The 18,632-nt window shown below is 38.4% G+C and overlaps 1 protein-coding gene across 4 annotated transcripts in view; it reads left to right on the plus strand.

Moving 5' to 3' along the window:
- The window catches only part of CDC25C (cell division cycle 25C), a 35,344-nt gene extending 17,821 nt beyond the window's left edge, over window positions 1-17,523 (plus strand). For 3 of the 4 annotated variants that reach the window (XM_043465396.1, XM_043465395.1, XM_043465398.1), the window contains 7 exons: window positions 11,534-11,686; window positions 12,698-12,799; window positions 13,779-13,841; window positions 15,127-15,225; window positions 15,763-15,896; window positions 16,286-16,397; window positions 16,599-17,523. In XM_043465396.1, the coding sequence (XP_043321331.1) occupies window positions 11,534-11,686; window positions 12,698-12,799; window positions 13,779-13,841; window positions 15,127-15,225; window positions 15,763-15,896; window positions 16,286-16,397; window positions 16,599-16,748 (813 nt within the window). In that variant the 3' untranslated portion in view covers window positions 16,749-17,523. The remainder of the gene's footprint in view (window positions 1-11,533; window positions 11,687-12,697; window positions 12,800-13,778; window positions 13,842-15,126; window positions 15,226-15,762; window positions 15,897-16,285; window positions 16,398-16,598) is intronic. The other variant, XM_043465397.1, reaches the window with a different exon arrangement.
- Window positions 17,524-18,632: the final 1,109 nt, after the last annotated feature.

Genomic DNA, 18,632 nt, shown 5'->3' on the forward strand with positions numbered 1-18,632 from the left:
GCTGCTGGACCCTTGGTCAGGGACATTGCTGCCACCCACTATACTGTCCACTGTGATGCAGCATAAAAACATCTTAACCAATGCTGTGTTTTTGTATTGTTCCTCAAGGTTCAAAATCCAGTCAAGAATATGAAGTTGACTATAAGAGAATGGAAAAGGGATTATCTGTCCCCTTTTGTCTTCTTATCAGGAGGCAGGGCTGCCTTCTGTCTAATTTGAGATTTTACTAAAATAGGATGCTTAGTAGCCAAATTGCAAATGACTGTCATAGAGACAAAATAATTTAACTATTGCAAATTGTCCAAGTGTAATGTAGGAAACAAAATGGGGACCAATATAGTGTCTGACAGAAGGAAACCTTTAAATGGAGGTAATTAGGAAAGGCCTCCTCAAGCAGGAGATATTTAGTTGAGAACAGATTCATGAACTGTCCCATTTTGTCTGAAACTGAGGAGGTTTGCAGGACATGGGACGTTCATTCTAAAAGTGAGAAAGTCCTGGATGAATTAAGGTGAGTTGATAAGGAACTATCAACTCCTTCCAATCCCAAAGAGAGGCAATGCCAAAGAATGTTGAAACAACTGCACAATTGTACTCATCTCACACACTAACAAAGTAATGCTCAAAATTTTCCAAGCTAGGCTTCAACAGTATGTGAACCAAGAACTTTAAGGTGTTCAAGCTAGATTTAGAAAAAGGAAGAGGAACCAGAGATCCAATGGCCAACATCCATTGAATCACAGAAAAAGCAAGAGAATTCCAGAAAAACATCTGCTTCATTGACTATGATAAAGCTTTTGACTGTGTGGATCACAACAAACTGTGGAAAATTCTTCAAGAGATGGGAATACTAAACCACCTTACCTGCCTCCTGACAAATCTATATTCAGGTCAAGAAGCAACCGTTAGAAGTAAACATGGAACAACAGACTGGTTCCAAATAGGAAAAGGAGTACATCAAGGCTGTATATTGTCATTCTGCTTGTTTAATTTATATGCAGAGTACATCATGCGAAATGCTGGACTGGATGAAGCGCAAGCTGGAATCAAGATTGGGAGAGAAATATCAATAACCTCAGGTATGCAGATGACACCACCCTAATGGCAGAAAGTAAAGAGGAACTAAAGAGCCTCTTGATGAAAGTGAAAGAGGAGAGTGAAAAAGCTGGCTTAAAACTCAACATTCAAAAAACGAAGATCATGGCCTCCAGTCCCATCACTTCATGGCAAATAGATGGGGAAACAGTGAGAGACTTTATTTCCTTGGGCTCCAAAATCACTGCAGGTGGTGACTACAGCCATGAAATTAAAAGATGCTTGGTCTTTGGAAGAAAAGCTATGACCAACCAAGACAGCATATTAAAAAACAGAGATGTTACTTTGCCAATAAAGATCTCTGTAGTCAAAGTTATGGTTTTTCCAATAGTCATGTATGGGTTTGAGAGTTGGATCATAAAGAAAACTGAGCGCCGAAGAATTGATGCTTTTGATCTGTAGTGTTGGAGAAGGCTCTTGAGAATCCCTTGGACTGCAAGGAGATCAAACCAGTTCATCCTAAAGGAAATCAGTCCTGAATATTCATTGGAAGGACTGATGGTGACGCTGAAGTTCCAATACTTTGGCCACCTGATGTAAAGAACTGACTCATTGGAAAAGACCTTGATGCTAGGAAAGATTGAAGGCAGGAGGAGAAGGGGACGACAGAGGATGAGATGGTGGGATGGTATCACCAACTCGATGGAAATGAGTTTGAGCAAGCTCTGGGAGTTGTTGATGGACAGGGAAGCTTGGTGTGCTGCAGTTCATGGAGTTGCAAGTTCAGACACTACTGAGTGTCTGAACTGAACTGATAAGGAATTGTACATGACAGGAGTTGATAAGGATCCATACATAGCTAGTTTGTTTCATGACAAAGGAATCTTGTTAAGCGCCAAAGTCCCAAGGTGAAAAGATCTTGGTGTGTTTAAGGAGCTGAGAAACCAGTGTGAGTGAGGGAAAAAGTTGCCTGAGGTAGGAAAGGAGAGGTAGGTAGGAGACAAATTGTGTAGAGCCTCTAGGCTATGGCAAGTTTTTCAATTTTATTCTAAATAAATGCAGTGGGAAGTTATTGAAGGGTTTTAAGCAGGGTACTAGTATAATCTGATTTATGAAGACCACACTTGTTGCTGGAAGAGGAATGGGTAAGAGTTGCGGGAGGGGAGAGGAAGGAGTTGGAAGTAGGTACAAGTAGGAAGCAATTGCAACATTCCCAGGGAGAGTTATTGGTAGCTTGAACTAAGGTGGTGCCTGTGGGACAGAGAGAAGTGGATGAATTCAAAATACACTTTGGATATAGAATCAACAGGACCTGATGGGTTGGATATAGGCTATGAAGGAAGGATGGGTTAAGGATGACTCTAGATATATGAAGTTTGAAGTGTTTGGTTTCAAAGAAAACAGAAGCAAGCAGAAGAAAACTACCTTTTCTTGCCAAATATAGTAACCCATCTTCTCTGGTATTCATATGATCTGCCATTCCTCTTGTTACATGAAACAAAATGTCCTTGCTCAGATCTAAACTCAGCCATTTCAATTATTTACACTGCACGCTTTGCATTCGTTCATTCCATAATCATGGGGTTATAGTAGTGAACACAGCACAAGTCCCTGCTCTCGTGGAGTTTACATTCTAGTCAAGAGGTAATAGACAAATCCCGAATATATTTATAATTGGCTGATAGTAAAAATACTATTGTAAAAAATAAGTGGGGTAAGAAGAATGGAGAGTGCTTGGATTACAATGTGGTAGAATGGGAGTTGATGTATATATATATATATATTTGGTTGCACTGCATGGCACGTGGAACTTTCCTAACTAAGAGTTGAACCTGTGCCCCTTGCAGTGGAAGCATGGAGTCTTAACCAGGGAAGTCTGGGAGTTGATCTTTTTGATAGGTTGCATAGGTTAGAGACTATCTCTCTGAGAGTGAGCAGACTTCTGAAGCAGCAATGGAGCCAAGCAGCTATCAGGAGGAATGAGTTCTTCCAGGCAGAAGGAAAAGAAAGTGAGTGCCTCTGAGATGGCAGAGTGCCTGGCATATTCATGGAAGAGCAAGAAAGCTGGAGCAGTGAGCACATGCAGAGTGGTAGATAAGGGCAGAAGGCAGGTAGCTAGACAGATCATATAGGGCCTTATGATCTATTGTAAAGACTTTGCAAAACCTCTGAGTCAGTTGGAAGCATCTCTTCTTGTTTGCTCCTACAGTACTTCTCTCTCTTCCTCTCTCCTATATTATCTATTTTCCTCTTTCTCTTAGATTAATAGTTGTCAATTTTTTTTTGTATCAGGATTCCTTTACAATCGTAATTATTGAGAACCCTTTGCCTATACCTGATCTTACAGGAAAAGCATCCCGACTTTCTCTATTGGGTATAATGTTAGCTGTAAGTTTCTTGAGATGTCCCTTACCAGGTGAGGAAGTTTCCTTCTTTCCCCTAGTTCACTGAGATATTTCAGCAGGAACAAGTACCAGATTTTGTCACGTACTTCCTCTGTATCTACTGAGATGATCTTATGAGTTCTTTTTCTAACCTACTGATACTGGGAATTACATTTGTTGATCTTTGTTAAAACAACCTTACATTCCTTTGATTACTTAGTCATGATATATTATTCTTTTTATGTATTGTTGGATTTAATTTACTAAAATTTTGTTGAGAATTTTAGCATCCATGTTTGTGAGCAATATTGATCTTCATTTTTTTGTTTTCCTTATAATGTCTTTGGTATTGGTATCAGTGAAATGTCATCAGTTGGAAAGAATTCTCCCTTTTTCAGTTTTTTGAAAGAGTTTGTATAGGATTGGTTTTCTTTTTACAATGTTAGGCAGAATTCACCTGCGAAGGTGTCTGGACCTGAGTTTTTCTTTGAGAAGTTCTTTTTGTTTTTTTTTTTTTTAAGTTATTGTATTGTATTTTTTTTTTCTTTTTTTTTTTTTTTGTATTGTATTTTTTGTCCACGCTATATGGCTTGCAGAATCTTAGTTTCCCAACCAGGGATTGAACCTGCATCCCCTGCATTGGAAAGCGGATTATTAACCACTGGACCACCAGGAAAGCCCCTCTCTCATTTTTCTATTCTCTACTTCGTTGAATATTTCCTTCCTCCTGCTTGGATTTAGTTATTTCTAGGTCATTAACTTGAATTCTTTCTTCTTTTTTTTTTATAGGTACTTACAGCTATAAATTTCATCTAATCACTGGTTTAGCTAATTTTTTACCCAAGTTTTTGTAATATCTTCATTCTTGTTCATCTCAAAATATTTTCTGATTTCTCTGGTGATCATTGTTGACCCATTGGTTATTTAGGAGTGTGTTAATTTCTACATTTGTGAATTTTCCAGATTTTTTTCTGTTATAAATTTCTAATTATTCTATTGTGTTCAAAGAACATACTTTATATCACTTCAATCCTTAAAATTTATTGAGGTTGTTTTTTTTTTTTAATATCCTAGTATCTAGTCTATCCTAGAGACTGTTCCATGTGTATTTGAGTAGAATGTGTATTTGAGAATACTGTTGTTGGGTACACTATTCTATAGTTGTCTATTAGATCTAGTTGGTTTATAGTATTACTTCAGTTTTCTTTTTTTTAATATTTATTTATTTTTGGTGGTGCTAGGTCTTCATTGTGCTGTGTGGGCTTCTCCTTGCGGTGGCTTGTGTTGTAGAGCACAGGCTCTAGGGTTCTTGGACTTCAATGGTTGTGGTACATGGACTTAGCTGCTATATGGCATGTGAAATCTTCCCCAAGACTTGCAGGTTTGTGAGATCAAACCTGTATCCACTGCATTGGCAGGCAGATTCTTAACCACTGGACAACCAGGGAAGTCCAGTATTGCTTCAGTTTTTTGAGCTTTCTAAAAATGAAACCATCCTAAATTCTGCCATCACTGGTTTTGCCATTCTCACCAGAGCATTTGTTGTTCCTACAGCCTAGAACACTTCCCCTGGGCAAACATGATTTTCTCCCTCATTTCAGTCTCATATCTCCACATTTGTCAGAAAGCCTTTCCCGACAAGCTTCTAACCACAATATTTTTCCTGTCTTTTATCCTTTTTTATTTTTCACTTATGGCACTTATCAGTATATGAAAGTACAAAGTATAATTATTTGTTTGTCTCTTCCACCCTCTTATTCACTGCTATGTTACCTGGTATGTACTTGAAAATTGTCTAAGAGGTATGTAAATATGAAAGTCTGGAAGTAAGAACAGAGGTATTGAGATAGAAATTTGGGGATCATCAGCATAGAGGGAAAATCTAAATTCATGGGTAGGAAAAAATCACTTAGAAAAAAGGCCAGATCCTAGCTCTGAATCCAACATCTATTAGAGGTTTGGTAGGTGGGGAAGCTTGACAAAGAAGACAGAATGAGTCAGAGAGGTAGAAGAATCACAGTTTTTTCAGTAAACGGTTGCCTATACGAGGACTAAACTCAGAAGCTAGGTAGTGCCACTGAAGCTAGAGAAGAAGGAAGTAGCTAAGTCAATGGAAGCCACTGTGTGATTCAGGATGATACAGGGCTAAAGAAGTGACTGTCTGATGTGACAGGAAGATTGTTGATAACCTTGATAAGAGCAGTAGTGTTACAGACAGAAGCCAAGTCTATGTGTGTTAAAGAGCATATAAACTATGAGGAAATGGTTGCCTCTTCAGTTTATGAAATAATTATCCAGTTTAAAAATCTGTAAGTAAAACTGAGCTTTTCTTCTTTCTGGTCTTTTCAGTGCTTAAAAATTCCCAAATTTGGAAAGTGTTCATTAATTCCTTAAACAATGAAAGCCATTAGTTTGTAGATCTAAGACAGCTGCTCCTGGGATCTGCCCTCACCAGCTTCTGGACACTGGGAAACTCCTGACTAGCTAGACAAAGCTAAAATATCATTATCATCATTCCTCTGTGACCTAGCACTTATACTCTTTGCCATAAGTTGCCATTTGTTTTTATATAAATGTATTGGAAATAATCTATCAAAGCAGTAATGGCTGTTTCTGTTTGTTGAAGTAGTTTTCTGTTAACCTTTATTTCTGGCTTCTTGTCCTTGGACTATATGAAATCCAAAGAAATGTTTACCACCCTCATTATTGCCATCATAATAGCTACCAAAAACCTAAAGCTTCAGTGCAGCAGAGTAGAGATTTGAGAAATAGACCCATGCATGTATGGTCAATTGGTAATAGACAAAGATACAAAAGCAATTAAATGCAGAAAGCATAGTCTTTTGAACAAATTATGCTGGAGCAATGGAAAATCCATGTGAAAAACAAAAACTTCAATCCATACTTCATATCACATATATAACTTTACACAAAATGGATCATGGGCCTAAACATAAGAGTGTAGAAAGCTGAAGAAAAAAACTGGAGAAGAATGCTTATGACCCTCTGTTAGGCAAAGATTTCTTAGATGTGATGCTAATAAATGGATGCATTTCACCTAGTAGATAGTTAATTCAAACTCTTTAAAATGAACTCTTTGCTTAATAATTACAGTGTGTTCTAGAGAGGTTCTTTTGGTTAAAGAAACAAAGATTGACTAAGGCCAGCAAATTTGATATTCTGATCTAGCTTCCTCCTGCATTCTTCTCAGGGCAAAACCGAAGTAGTATGAAGGGAAGTCATTCATGGAGGCTGGGTAGTCTGCTTCTCAGTTCTTTACCACATCTCCTCTACCACTATACCTTTGGTTCATCCATCCATTCATCATTGGTATCATGACCTTGACTGTATCTCTTGGCTTCTTCCTTTTAATAAAACTTTGACTTCTACTGCTGCCTAATTATTTTGACATTTTGCAAGTTCAACTCCCAGAGAGGGAACCTGATTGACCCAGATTATGTTTACATATTTTTGACCACTAAATAGGAGGGTTCAGTCAGCAATAAGGTCCAGTCACCAGTGGCTTGCAGTAGGATTGTGGAGACTATAAGTGTTGACTGGCAGGAGTCCAAGGGAAAAAGTAGGTATAGAATGTTGGTATATCAAATGTGATCTGTACCTTCAACTGGTACCATGAACAATCGAGTTTTCTTTAGACAGGACCATGGGTGTGACAAATACTGTTGTGTAGATGTAGTTATTGTGTTGTTGTACAGTAAATTACTGATGTTCTTACTTTCTTCTCCCAGAAACCATTGACTATCAATATGTCTTCCAATTTTGACTCTCTTATGGTCTAGCCTGCTTCTAAATCAATCCATGGCAGTTAGTGAGATGAGTATATAAAGAAGGAAAACAGAGGATAAGAATCTTGGATAAGTTTAAAGTTGCTATCAGAGATCTTTTAAAATATCCCCCTGCATCTGGGTATATACACCCATATCATATCTTTCAAAGAGACAATTAGTCTGTCCTTCTGTACTTAGTCTAATCTTGGGTTAGCAGCTCCCATGGTATTTAATCCATTTTTTTTTTCCTGATAGGCTTCATAGTATCAATCCTATAATGGTCACCCTGATTTTTTTAAAAATTTATTTATTTTAGTTGGAGGCTAATTACTTTACAATATTGTAGTGGTTTTGCCATACATTGACATGAATCAGCCATGGGTGTGCGTATGTTCCCCATCCTGAACCCTCCTCCCACCTCCCTCCCCATCCCATCCCTCTGGGTCATCCCAGTGCACCAGTCCTGAGCACCTTGTCTCATGCATTGAACCTGGACTGGCAATCTGTTTCACATATGATAATATACATGTTTCAGTGCTATTCTCTCAAATCATCCCACCCTCGCCTTCTCCCACAGAATCCAAAAGACTGTTCTATACATCTGTGTCTCTTTTGCTGTCTCGCATACAGGGTTATCATTACCATCTTTCTAAATTCCATATATATGTGTTAGTATACTGTATTGGTGTTTTTCTTTCTGGCTTACTTCACTCTGTATAATAGGCTCCAGTTTCATCCACCTCATTAGAACTGATTCAAATGTATTCTTTTTAATGGCGAGTAATATTCCATTGTGTATATGCACCACAGCTTTCTTATCCATTTGTTAGCTGATGGACATCTAGGTTGCTTCCATGTCCTGGCTATTATAAACCGTGCTGTGATGAACATTGGGGTACACGTGTCTCTTTCAATTCTGGTTTCTTCAGTGTGTATGCCTAGCTGTGGGACTGCTGGGTCGTATGGCAGTTCTGTTTCCAGTTTTTTAAGGAATCTCCACACTGTTCTCCATAGTGGCTGTACTAGTTTGCATTCCCACCAACAGTGTAAGAGGGTTCCCTTTTCTCCACACCCTCTCCAACATTTGTTTGTAGACTTTTGGATAGCAGCCATTCTGACCAGCGTGAAATGGTACCTCATTGTGGTTTTGATTTGGATTTCTCTGATAATGAGTGATGTTGAGCATCTTTTCATGTGTTTGTTAGCCATCTGTATGTCTTCTTTGGAGAACTGTCTGTTTAGTTCTTTGGCCCATTTTTTGATTGGGTCATTTATTTTTCTGGAATTGAGCTGCAGGAACTGCTTGAATATTTTTGAGATTAATTCTTTGTCAGTTGCTTTGTTTGCTATTATTTTATTCCACTCTGAAGGCTGTCTTTTCACCTTGCTTATAGTTTCCTTCGTTGTGCAAAAGCTTTTAAGTTTAATTAGGTGTCATTTGTTTATTTTTGCTTTTATTTCCATTACTCTGGGAGGTGGGTCATAGAGGATCCTGCTGTGATTTATGTCAGAGAGTGTTTTGCCTATGTTTTCCTCTAGGAGTTTTATAGTTTCTGGTCTTACATTTAGAGCTCTAATCGATTTTGAGTTTATTTTTGTGTATGGTGTTAGAAAGTGTTCTAGTTTCATTCTTTTACAAGTGGTTGACCAGTTTTCCCAGCACCACTTGTTAAAGAGATTGTCTTTTCTCCATTGGATATTCTTGCCTCCTTTGTCAAAGATAAGGTGTCCATAGGTGTGTGGATTTATCTCTGGGATTTCTATTTTGTTCCATTGATCTGTATTTCTGTCTTTGTACCAGTACCATACTGTCTTGATGACTGTGGCTTTGTAGTATAGCCTGAAGTCAGGCAGGTTGATTCCCCCAGTTCCATTCCTCTTAAGATTGCTTTGGCTATTCGAGGTTTTTTTGTATTTCCATACAAATTGTGAAATTATTTGTTATAGTTCTCTGAAAAATACCATTGGTAGCTTGATAGGGATTTCATTGAATCTATAGATTGCTTTGGGTAGTATACTCATTTTCACTATATTGATCCAATCCATGAACATGGTATATTTCTCCATCTATTTGTGTTCTCTCTGATTTCTTTCAAAAGTGTTTTATAGTTTTCTATATATAGATCTTTTGTTTCTTTAGGTAGATATATGCCTAAGTATTTTATTCTTTTCATTGCAATGGTGAATGGAATTGTTTCCTTAATTTCCCTTTCTGTTTTCTCATTGTTAGTGTATAGGAATGCAAGGGATTTCTGTGTGTTAATTTTATATCCTGCAACTTTACTATATTCATTGATTAGCTCTAGTAATTTTCTGGTGGAGTCTTTAGGGTTTTCTATGTAGAGGATCATGTCATCTGCAAACTGAGAGTTTTACTTCTTTTCCAGTCTGCATTCCTTTTATTTCTTTTTCTGCTCTGATTGCTGTGACCAAAACTTCCAAAACTATATTGAATAGTAGTGGTGAGAGTGGGCACCCTTGTCTTGTTCCTGACTTTAGGGGAAATGCTTTCAATTTTTCACCATTGAGGATAATGTTTGCTATGGGTTTGTCATATATAGCTTTTATTATGTTGAGGTATGTTCCTTCTATTCCTGCTTTCTGGAGGGTTTTTATCATAAATGGATGTTGAATTTTGTCAAAGGCTTTCTCTGCATCTATTGAGATAATCATATGGTTTTTATCTTTCAATTTGTTAATGTGGTGTATCACATTGATTGATTTGTGGATATTAAAGAATCCTTGCATCCCTGGGATAAAGCCCACTTGGTCATGATGTATGATCTTTTTAATATGTTGTTAGATTCTGTTTGCTGTTAAGGATTTTTGCATCTTTATTCATCAGTGATATTGACCTGTAGTTTTCTTTCTTTGTGGCATCTTTGGTTTTGGTATTAGGGTGACAGTGGCCTCATAGAATGAGCTTGGAAGTTTACTTTCCTCTGCAATTTTCTGGAAGAGTTTGAGTGGGATAGGTGTTATCTCTTCTCTAAATTTTTGGCAGAATTCAGCTGTGAAGCTGTCTGGTCCTGATCCTGATATTAGATTCTATTATTTCCTTTTCCCATTGCATGCTGCTTATTTTACTGTTTTTCTTCCCCCATTAACCTCTTTTAAGCCTGAATGATATTTTTCCTCTTTCACTCCACAGATTGGAAAAGAAAAAAATTTTTAGGTTTTCTTTTTTTCCCCTGAAGGAAGTTCCAAAAAGCAAGCTTGAATTTGCCTACATGGGAAACTATTTACAATACATTTACATTATATTAGGTATTATAAGCGGGCTTCCCAGGTGGCACAGTGGTAAAAAGTCCACCTGCCAATGCAGGAGATACAGGAGATGTGGCTTTGATCCCTGGGTCAGGAAGAACCCCTGGAGGAGGGCATGGCAATCCACTCCAGTATTCTTGCCTGGAAAATCCATGGACAGAGGAATCTGGCAGACTACAGTCCACGGGGTTGCAAAGAGTCAGACATGACTAAAGTGACTTAGCATGCATGCATGAGTGTGCGTGTACATGCACACACAGGCACACACAGATATTATAAGCAATCTGGAGATGATTTAAAATATACAAGAGGGAATTCCCTGGGTTAACCACTCTGCAGTTCAACTGCATGGGGCATAGGTTTGATCCTTGGTCAGGAAACTAAGATTTCACATGCTGTGCAGCATGGTCAATAAATAAATAAATAAAGTAAATGTACAGAAGGATGTTCATAGAGTATACTACATGATTTTAAATAAGGGACTTGAGGACCCCCAGATTTTGGTATCTGTAGGGGTCCTGGAACCAGCCTCTCACAGATACCTCACAGTTGTCTCAAGGGACAACTATATACTCTTGCTTCTTAGTATTTTTCACCCAGGCTAACTTTTTTGGCTTGTTATCTTCAGTTTTGTTGGGATTCTTAAATCTTGATAGTCAGGGTCTTAGGATCCCATAGAGAAGCTAACATATGACTGGAGGAATTAAGCTTGCATTTACTTTTTTCTACAACTATTGGTATATATGATGATCAGGTTGAGAATTTGGCTGGAGTTAAAACATCTTAGGAGAGATGGAACATCATGGAGTTTGAGGAGAAGGTGTTAATGAGGAAGGGAAGACAGGTTCCTTACCTGGGGGCATTGTTTCTCAAACTTAAGTGTTTCTAGGAATCACCTGGGTATCTTGTTAGAGTGCAAATTTTAATTCATCAGGTTTGGGAGGAAGCCTAACATCTGGGATTCTGCATTTCTAACAACCTCCCAGGGGAGGTTCACAATGCTGGCCTGCAGATACACTTTAAGGAATAAGAACTTTGGGGTTTCATGTTTCCAAACAGCCACCTCTGAACCGGAGTTCCCTGTATCGCTCCTCATCATTGCCAGACAGCTTGAACAGTCCAAGTCTGAAGCAGGTGGTAAAATTCAAGGACAGCACAATACCAGATAAAGTAAAAAAGAAGTATTGTTCAAACCACAAAGAGCTCGGAAAGGTAAGAAACTTTTTTTTTCTTTTTTTTTGTCAGAAACTTTTTAAAAAGACAGTCTCTTTAATCTTTATCTCATCTTCTCCACCTTTCTGGGTTGGGGGTTGCTTTTGCATAGCTTTTGGCTGTGTACTTTTACTTTTATCTCCTCTTTCCATTTTCCTTTTCTACATCTGCACCCATATATAAAGTATTTAATAATGAATATGTTATATTATAATTTTGGAAATGATATCATTGTATTGTCTTCCCAACCACCTTTTTTAAGATCTGAGAGAATACAAGGGAACTCTGATTGAGAAGGACATTTATTGCTGTTTTATAGGCATTTGGACAGAGATAACATCATAGAGATGATGTTTTGGTTTGCTGGAAAGCAAATTCTGAAAAAACTTAGCCCTCATAAAACTTAAGTAAAAACTTAGCCCTCATCCTGTATCTCTCCTTTAAAAAGGAAATCTCAAAAAAAAAAAAAAAGAAATCTCAATACATTTGGCTATTTTATGAAATCAGTGTATGACATTATAGAAAAATAGAAAATTCAAAAAAGCAAAAAGAAGCCATTGCAAAATGTGCATAATCCCACAGGCCAGAGATAATTACTATTAATAATGTATAGCCTTTCAGACTTTTTTTAATGCAAATATGTTTTTTCTTTTATTAAAGAGGCATTACAAAGTACATGTTTTCTAACCTACTTAATGATGTCATATTTTCAAGTTAATGAAGTTAATTTACAGCTTACTTTTTATTCCCTAATAGTAATTGATAATGTGTGGATATGATTTGTTTAACCAAGATCCTGTTATTGATCATTTAATTTATTAGTAATTTTTCTCTATTGTAAATATCCTTAATAGCCAAATCTTTCTACATATCTTTATTTTCTTAGTAAAACAAGTAGAATTATTAGATCAAAGAGTATGCATATTTTTAATGAATCTCCCAACACTCCTTCCATTCCTTGGTTTTTAAACCTTTAACATGAGGATTGGGGTGGGGGGAATCTTGTCTTAGGACTTAGGTCTAAAGAAAATGGTCTCCCTCTGTGACATCAACATGACTCAGATGCTGGAGGAAGATTCAAACCAGGGGCCTCTGATTGGTGATTTCTCCAAGGTAAGTGTGGTTACTCCAATCCTATATTTCATCCTATATTTTGGATCTGAATCTTATCTGCTTGCAGAGGACACTAAGTTTAATTAATATGTGTCTTCAGCAAGTACTCACTGATAACCTGAAGGTGCTGTAGTGGTAGATCTAGGCCCTAAGCCTTTCATGAGAAAGTATCCCTTATTCATTCTGGAAATATCTACAGAAGTGGAAAAAGTATGAGGCTTTCTTTTGTCTGTTTTTTGGTGGTGCCCTATGGCATGTGGAACCTTAGTTCCCTACCCAGGGGTCGAATCTGTGCCCCCTGCAGTGGAAGCAGAGTCTTAACCACTGGGCTGCCAGGAAGTCCCAAGTATGAGGCTTTCTACTTTTTTAAAAAACATATTTTAAAATCATATTTGGTGACTACAGAAGATAGAAAATGGAATCTACCCCAGATCTTACCACAGTATTATTGTTTTTGTTTTTGTTTTTTTTTTGGTGTATATTTTGGTGTCTATCTCTGTATGTTTTTTCACAGAGACACATGCATGTACACAAATACACTTTTTGTTTTTCCATGTTTGTTTTGAGGTTTTTATTCCATCTCCTTTGATATATCAGGAACATCTTTTCATGTCAATAAATAGTTCTTCATCATTTCATCACTTTTAATAACAGCACACTATTTCTTTTTTTTTTTTTTTTTTGGCTGCCCATAATTTCCTGATAAACCCTTTCTTGTTATTTACTTCTACAATTTTTCTTTATGAACTGTACCAAGATGGACATATTTGTGGCTATATCTAAGAATTTTTAAGCATTCGTAATTAGCTCCTTAGGTTCAGTTCTTAGGAATGGAATCGTTGCATATGCACATTGAGACCATTGATTTCTGAAGGCATCTGGGGTTTTAAATGTCATTTGGATAGGACAATATATGGGTCATGATTTCAAATTTGGGTATAGAGAACTTGCCGTTTTTTTAGCTTTTGGGTATTTCTAGGTATGTGCACTGCCAACCGTGTCAGGGAAACACCAAGATCTGAAGTACGTCAACCCAGAAACAGTAAGCAGATTTCTGGAGATGGTAACTGGTTACATAAGCTGCCATCTGGTCTGTTCTGTCCCTAAAATCCCCACTTCCATTTGTATTTCTTTCACTTTGTTCACTCATGTGGGCTCTGTATTCAGCTGAAGCTATGTTAAAAGACTCATTTATATGTCATCTTTGTTTGTAATTAAGCAAATGATATATAATTGTTACATAAGAAAGGAAGGAGGAAGGGGAAGGGTGAAAAGCAAAAATCACCTGATTAGGCTGGCCTTACATCCTGGTTTACATGTTGCAATTCCATTTATGCCTATTACTGGATATTATTAATAGTGCTGTCTATCACTCTCAAAAGTATTCTAGTTTGTGCAATAATTATTTTGTCAGTTTACCCATTGGTCTCACCATCAGAGATAAGCACTAATCATACTTTCCTTATGGCCTTACAGATTTTACGCTGGTATAATAAGTTTTATAAAAATAGTATCATAATAAGCATGTAATTTTGTAGTTAGCTTAATAAGTCATTGTAAACATCTTTCTGTATTATTAAAAAAAATCTATATTATCCCTTTGATGGCTATGTAATATTCTGTTATACTGATAATATATAACTTTTTAAACTAAACTTCTTTTTTTGAGTATTTATTTATAATATTTTGATAATCTAAAGCAATGGTGAGATCAACATTATTGTGCCCTATCTTTATGTACTTCTGTTTACTTAAGATGCTAGAAAAGAAGTTGCTAAAAATGTAATTACATTTATTTATTTTTTTATAAGTATTTACAAAGTTTCCTCTGGAAAGTTTGAGCCAATTTATATAACCACACATAGCTTAAGTTTCTTCCTCTGGATATCAACCGTTTCCTTCAATATCCCTTTTGAGAAACTCGCTTTCTAGTCTTCCAGTAGAGGGTGGGGAATCATTTTTCATTTCTTCTTGTAAAATTGAGACAGCTGCTACCTGTGCCCTTACAGAAATCCTTGGGTGTCTTCTCAGAGATTGATTGTAGCCGTGTCTTCCTCCAAATAAGTAGCTTGAATGTTCTCCCTTGTGTCCTGGCAGTACTGACTGTTTTGGTTCTCCAAAGGGCTATTTCCTGTTTTATTCTCTTACTTGCGGAGGGTTGGTGGGGGGCGGTTGCACCATTGCCATGTTTCAAATATAGGGGGACTTTGGAGGCTGGGCATACAGTGGGATCCTGAGTGACTAAAAGGAGTACATATCAGGAACTGAGTGACTGGCTCTTCTCTCCCTCCGAAGAGGCAGGGTATTCAGTCATAGTTTCTGTACAGGTGGCTGCCTTGCTATTGGGGGAGTTCCAGGGTCTGATTGAGAAGTTTTATATCATTGATTGCCGCTATCCATATGAGTACCTGGGAGGACACATTCAGGTAAGGTTATATTGAGGACTTAGCAGGGGAGGACCTGGAGATACTGCTTGTTAAGAAGTCTAGACAAAGGGTCCTGCGACCTCTGGAACCAGGGCAGACATTATACATTTGGAACACATCAAGGTTGTCAGTCCTCATTCCTTTTGTAATTCTGTGAACCTTGAGCAATTTACTTTCCCTTTCCCTCCTAGACCAATCTGCCTCTTTCCTATAGGAGCCAAAAGCTCCTACCTGGACATAAAAACATTAATCCAGGGACTGAGCAGCACTTTGCAGACACTTAATGCTTACAGACATTTCTCACAATAATCCCTACACTTCAGGCAGTTCCATTCTATAAATGTTTATTGAGCACCTAATATATAACCAAGCTCCATGCTGGGCCCTGGGGATAGGTACAGGTAGATTTCCACTCTGAAAGTACTTAATAGTGTAGTCTTCCTGAACTAAATATTTCAAGATGGTATTCCAGTTATTTCTAAGTGTTGGCCCTGTTCTCTCACCTTTAAGGAAATACTTAATAAAATTATTTTACAGGGAGCATTAAACTTGCACAGTCAAGAAGAACTATATAACTTCTTTCTGAAGAAACCCATTGTCCCTTTGGATATCCAGAAAAGAATAATCATTGTGTTCCATTGTGAATTCTCCTCTGAGAGGGGTCCCCGAATGTGAGTGTCTACATGAGGAGGGGGTGTGGAGAGGGTGATGGATCTTGAGTTTGGACTTACAGTCAAGGAACCTTCCCAGCCCAGTTTAGACAGAAACTGAATGAATGAATGATTTCCACTGTAGTTTAAAGAATGTTAAGGAGGTGGAAGGAAGGAGTTTCTACAATTTAAAGGTTTGAAGTAGTGAAGGAAAAAGGATTTGGAGTTAGGTACCAATGGAGAAAAGGAGAAAGAGAGGTGCTACTTGCACCTTGTTTTGCAAAAATAAGATCTGGAGCTCCTTTTGAGAGTTAGCAAAAGTCTCTTCTTCCTCCCCTTCCCCAGTGAATGACCCATGGAATCCTGAACTTGCTTTTTTCCCATCCCACCCATCTGGATTTTCTCTAAAGGTGCCGTTCTCTGAGAGAAGAGGACAGGACTCTGAACCAGTATCCTGCACTGTACTATCCAGAGCTGTACATCCTCAAAGGGGGCTACAGAGACTTCTTTCCAGAATATATGGTAAATCTTGCATGGGGCATGTGGGGCAATGGGGGAGCCCAGACTTGGGGCCAACTTTAACATGCAGCTCCCAGGGCCTGCAAAGCCCTCTGAGAAGAAAGTGCTGTTCCTTCTAAGCCATTCCCTGCAGCATCTCTGTTATACCTCGTGGGCAGACTGTAGGCATCAAGAGGATTCCTTACTCTGTCCCTTGCCTTTCAGGAGCTGTGTGAACCACAGAGCTATTGCCCGATGCATCACCAGGACCATAAGGCTGAGCTGCTGAGGTGTCGAAACCAGAACAAAGCATGGGAAGGAGAGCGACAGCTGCAGGAACAGATTGCCTTACTGGTGAAGGATGTGAGCCCATGATATCAGGTCACCTACTGGCTGCCTGGGACTCACCAAAAGGCACTGTAGAAACCCTGAGCAGAAAGAGGCCATCTTCTGTGCAGCCTTTTTTCATTCTAAGATGTTAAAAGATGTCAGTAAACCAACAGGCTGCCAAACTAAAGAAATCCCAGGCATGGGGATTGGTTACGTTTTAGTAGAGCTGTTGGCTAGTAAGAAAGTCCTCGAGCTAGTTCTCCAAGGTTGGAGCCTTGGGTTGCGTGGAGATTTATGTTGCTTCAGGGGGCTGTTGCATTCCTCTTCCTAACTACTCGCGTCTTCTCAGAGGTCAGCCAGATCTTTCTCCTGGGCTTCTGGCTATACAAGAGAGAGTTGAGAGAGTTGTCCATCTTCTTTCTCTGAATTTTCCTTGTTTGTCTCCCTCTCTCTTCTTTTTTTAAAAATGGAAATATAAACATTGATGAATGAGAAAAACTCCTAGAAGATGTATATAAGGAAGTAATCACCACATTTAAATTCCTTCAGACAAAGATGTAGCCATCTCTATTCATAGCTGAGGCCAAAGTGCTTTTCTCCAGACCATGGTTCTCAAAGTTTGGGCCCTGGTCCATCAGCATTATCTGAACTTTGCTTGAAATGCAGGTTTTCACAGCCCACTCCAGACCTACTAAATTGGAATGTCTGAGGTTAGGGCCCAGAAATCTGGGTTTTAAAAATCTCCCTTTCAGGTGATTGTGATGCATGTCAAGGCTTGAGAACTACAGCTCTGGAGTTAAAGAAAACCTTTTAAATGGAATTCTTCAGCAGTGTTCCAAACTTTCCTTTCCTACACCATTCCATGGTATGAATTGCTTAAAAGTGTGCCCCAGACTCAATTCTTTGTGGTATCAAGACTCAGAAAACCAAAATAATTGCCTTTTTGTAAGACCAAGTGATAGGTCTGAGTTGTATTCCAAAGGTTCCTTATCTTCACCCTTAATAGAATTTTAAAAATATTTATTTATTTATTTTTGGCTGCACTGGACCTTTGCTGATGCTCGGGCTTTCTTCTAGTTACAGAGAGTGGGGGCAGTGTGTGGAGGGGGCTACTCTCTAGTTGTGGTGCTTCTCATTGCAGTGGCTTCTCATTGGAGAGTACAGGGTCAGTATTTGTGGCGCATTAGGCCCAGTTGCCCTGCAGCATGTGGAGTCTCTTGGACCAGGGACTGAAACTGTCCCCTGCACTGGCAGGCAGATTCTCAACCACTGGACCACCAGGAAAGTCTACATCAGAGTTTTGACTTTTCCCATTTTCCGAATTTTTTTTTTTTGCGCTCCACTTCATGTTTCACAGAGACAGATTTAGGATGGTTGGAAGTAGAGATCTGTGCCATACGAAGATAAGAATGAAAGAAAAGGAAAGCACCAAGCAAGATCAGTTAGACTTCAGAAAGATATTTAATTTAATTAATCAATTAAAAAAAAATTTGTCCACGCCATCTGGCATGTGATATCTTAGTTCCCCAACCAGGGATTGAACTTGCACTCACAGAAAGATATTTTAAGTTACATTCTTCAGCATTACCCCAGGCTTTCCTTTTTTAGAGCTCTTTAAGGTGAGTAGGTTTTTGTCTGTGTAGTAAGGTACAGCCCTACTTGGCCTGGATGGCAGTGGAATTGCACATTGTCATTCTATGGCATTAACCTGGTAAGTAGTCATAGCTCAGGACTAGAAATGGACAAAAGGCTGTGAAGCCTAGCCTGAGATAGAATGGAGACAAAAATGACACCTTCCCAGATCTGGATGGAGCAGGGAGACTTTTTAAAAAGTGAGTGGGAGGGAAGAGTGTGCCCGAGTGACTGAACTGATTTTTGCAAGGCTCAAGAACACTCTTCTCCCAGAGTGCTGCATGCTTGCCTCACAGC

The sequence above is a fragment of the Cervus canadensis genome, chromosome 4 (genome assembly GCF_019320065.1).
Source record: "Cervus canadensis isolate Bull #8, Minnesota chromosome 4, ASM1932006v1, whole genome shotgun sequence".
In the NCBI taxonomy this organism is placed as follows: domain Eukaryota; kingdom Metazoa; phylum Chordata; class Mammalia; order Artiodactyla; family Cervidae; genus Cervus; species Cervus canadensis.